The 3,139-nt window shown below is 45.6% G+C and overlaps 1 protein-coding gene across 1 annotated transcript; it reads left to right on the forward strand.

The window, feature by feature from the left end:
* Positions 1-499: 499 nt before the first annotated feature.
* Positions 500-2,329, forward strand: TCEAL1 (transcription elongation factor A like 1). The gene is made up of 2 exons (XM_080909890.1): positions 500-576; positions 1,277-2,329. The coding sequence occupies exon 2, from the start codon at positions 1,308-1,310 to the stop codon at positions 1,803-1,805; it is 498 nt and encodes a 165-aa protein (XP_080766016.1). The 5' UTR covers positions 500-576; positions 1,277-1,307; the 3' UTR covers positions 1,806-2,329.
* Positions 2,330-3,139: the final 810 nt, after the last annotated feature.

Genomic DNA, 3,139 nt, shown 5'->3' on the forward strand with positions numbered 1-3,139 from the left:
AGAACAGGCTGCTCTCCAACCTGAGGCAACCCTATCTTCTCTATATGCCCCTTACCCCTCCGCCCCACCCCTGAGTGCTGGGATTACAAGATCTGTCACTTTGTCTGACCTGACCGTGTTGCATTGTGAAAGGAGGTGAAGCAGTGAAGTTTCAGGGGCGGGGTCTCAAAGACAGGAGGGGGTGGGGGAAGGTGGGTGACCTGTAGCCTTAGTAGCTGAGGGAGAGTGCAAAGTGAGAAGAGGGAATAATCCTGGGGAACAAGGGAGCAGGGAAGAAGTAATAATCCTAAGGAACTGGATGTTAATCGTCTCTAGTAACCAAACAATTTATTTAAAAAGGCAAATAGAAACAAAGAAAGGTGTGTGAAAATTCCTGTTGTATCTAAGGTTAGGAGTTCTGGCAAGTGCTGGCAAATGGATGCCAAAGTGGTTACTAGGGATCTTAGCCCAGCTGTGACGCGCGCCCCTCACGTGACCAGGAGCCTATGTCTGCCCAAGTCCCTCTCTCGTCCAGGTTCTTTTTCCCTGTCCAGACAGCGTCTTTCTATTACCCTGTTGTCGAGAAGGAAAGCAGAAGTAAGTAAGTTCCCTGGATCCTCTAGATTTGGTGATTGTCAGAGGTGCCCTGTAACCAGTGGGATCGGACCTGCAAGGCAGAATCCCGATCTTTCACTAGGCTCCAGCCCCGCCCCCCGCCCACGGTTTTGGGACAGAAAATGGTGGTCTTGGGAGTGGGGTGATGTACAAAGGACGATGCTGCACGTGAGGTCTAAGGAAGATGAACTCCAAGGATGCGGACTTTGGGGCGGTTAGCTGGTGCCCACATAAAGGGGTGTGCGTCATTGCTTGTTTCTATTCCCGATCCCCGCCCCCTACCCTGTCTGGCGTCTAACTGTAGATTTGCGGGTCTCACCTAGGCGCCTCAAAGGGGACCACGCGGGCCGGAGGTTAGGGTAAGGATGATCAGTGAGACTGGGTCGGGGTCTGAGAATGAACAGGGATGGTAACTGTCTGCGGACTTCACTGCTCCGCCCCTGTCACTGCAGGAGAGGCCTGAGGCAAGGCCTGCTGGGAAAAATGGTGGTCTTTCGGAAGGAGGGGGGCTTACTGAGCAGCAGCTGGTGGGAGAGCCTTGCAGCTTCTGAGTAAGCTAAGATTTAAAGACACTGGTCCCAATCAGGAAAAGGCCGGGATTGAAACGCATAGCTGGGGTATTGTTGATCCAGCCTGCCAAGTATTGCGACTCTATTCTGGTTTTTGTTGTTGTTGTCCCAAGGGTAAACTGCTGGAAGAAGAAACTTCTCAACATGGAAGACTCACGCAATGAAAGTGAAGAACAACCACAGAACACTCCAAAGATCGATGAAGAGCAGCCTGCAGTGGAGCAGTCTCCTGAGAATCAGTGCTCTGAGGAGGACCAGTCCTCAGAGGATCTGTCCTCAGAGGAGCAGTCCTCAGAGGAAGAGTTCTTTCCTGAAGAGCTTCTGCCTGAGCTGCTGCCAGAGATGCTGCTGTCTGAAGATCGTCCTCCACAGGAGTGCCTCTCACAGAAGAACGTGTTCGAGGACCGGATTCCCATGGAGCAACCTCCCTGTGGGGTGGGCAAACACAAGCTAGAGGAGGGAAGTTTCAAAGAAAGGTTGGCCCGTTCCCGCCCTCAATTTAGAGGAGACATTCACGGCAGAAATTTAAGTAACGAAGAAATGATACAGGCAGCAGATGAGTTGGAAGAGATGAAGAGAGTACGAAATAAACTGATGATAATGCATTGGAAGGCAAAACGGAGTCGCCCTTACCCTATTTAATGTGCCCCTTTTCATGGTTTTGCTTGACAACAGCATTTTGCTACCTGACCCTTCTGTTTGCATCTTCTTATATGCCGTTTCCCATCTTAGTTGTAACAGTTGTTGTTCGGGTTGTGCAGTTTTATTTCAGGTGTTTGACTTGTAACTGGCACGGGTTTGTTTGTTTGTTTGTTTGTTTTCTAACCTTCTAAAATCTGAGTGTGATCCATTTGCATGGAAAGACATACATTATATATGTAATGTGATAAAAGCAAAAGGTATATACATAGCATCCCATTTTTGTAAATGGAAAACATTTATATATTAATATGCAAAAAAGGCTAAAAACTATATACTTAAAGGCTAATATTGGTTATCTGTGTGGTAAAGATAATAACTGATTTTTATATTTTTTAAATTTTGCTTTATCCAAAGTCTCACTTTTCATGATGTATACATTTTATTTATGTTGCACAACAAACAATATAATGAAAAATGTAAAGCAAGTCTAAAATCAGGACTTGTTAATCAGCTTATAAAGACAATGTGCTCCTTAATAAATATTTATCAGAACTTAAAAGTTGATCCAATGTTTCTTTTGAATCTCTTTTCTAAGATTTATCTTATTTTTTTAATTAGTATGACTATTTTGCCTATACCAGGTGTGTGAATAGTGCCTGCAGAGATCAGACGAAGGTGTTGGATGCCCTGGATTTGGAGTTACAGATGGTTATGAGCCACCACGTGGATTCTGGGATTTGAACCTAAGTCCTCTGGAAGAGCAGTAAGTGCTGGTAACCACTGAGCCACCTCGTCAGTCCTCCTTCTGAATCTCATAGGCAGAAATATAAGTGGAATGTTTATTATCAGTAGGAATAACATTTCCTAAGTTAAATAGGAGTCAGAAACACCTTACAGTGTGGCTGTGAAACTAAATGAGGAAAGGATCCTTTGAGCTTCTTTTTTTGGTAGGGCCTCCCCCAACCTCTATAGACTTGGTTGAAGCACGGGAAATTAACAGCTAACGAATGTTTCACTTGTGCTCACCAAAACTTCCTGTGAGATTCCACACAGGTACCAGCTTCTGCTCCTGTTCTGTACTCTGCCTTCCTTACCTGCCAGGTCCAACTGACCCTACCAGGTCCTGCTGCCTCCACTGTCCCCTATGCTGCCACTGGTCCTCAAGGTGTAATGCCTTTTGCAATCTCTAGTGAGCCCCAGCTGTAGTGCAGCCACTCTAGACCGTTGGAGAATGTCCCCTCTTCCCACTTTACTATTAAACATACACAAGTATATATAGTCGCAATGCTGTTAAGGTTTTGATATAGTAAAACAGTGCTCAAAAATTATTTTTA

This window comes from Micromys minutus (genome assembly GCF_963924665.1).
Source record: "Micromys minutus genome assembly, chromosome: X".
NCBI classification, from domain to species: Eukaryota; Metazoa; Chordata; class Mammalia; order Rodentia; family Muridae; genus Micromys; species Micromys minutus.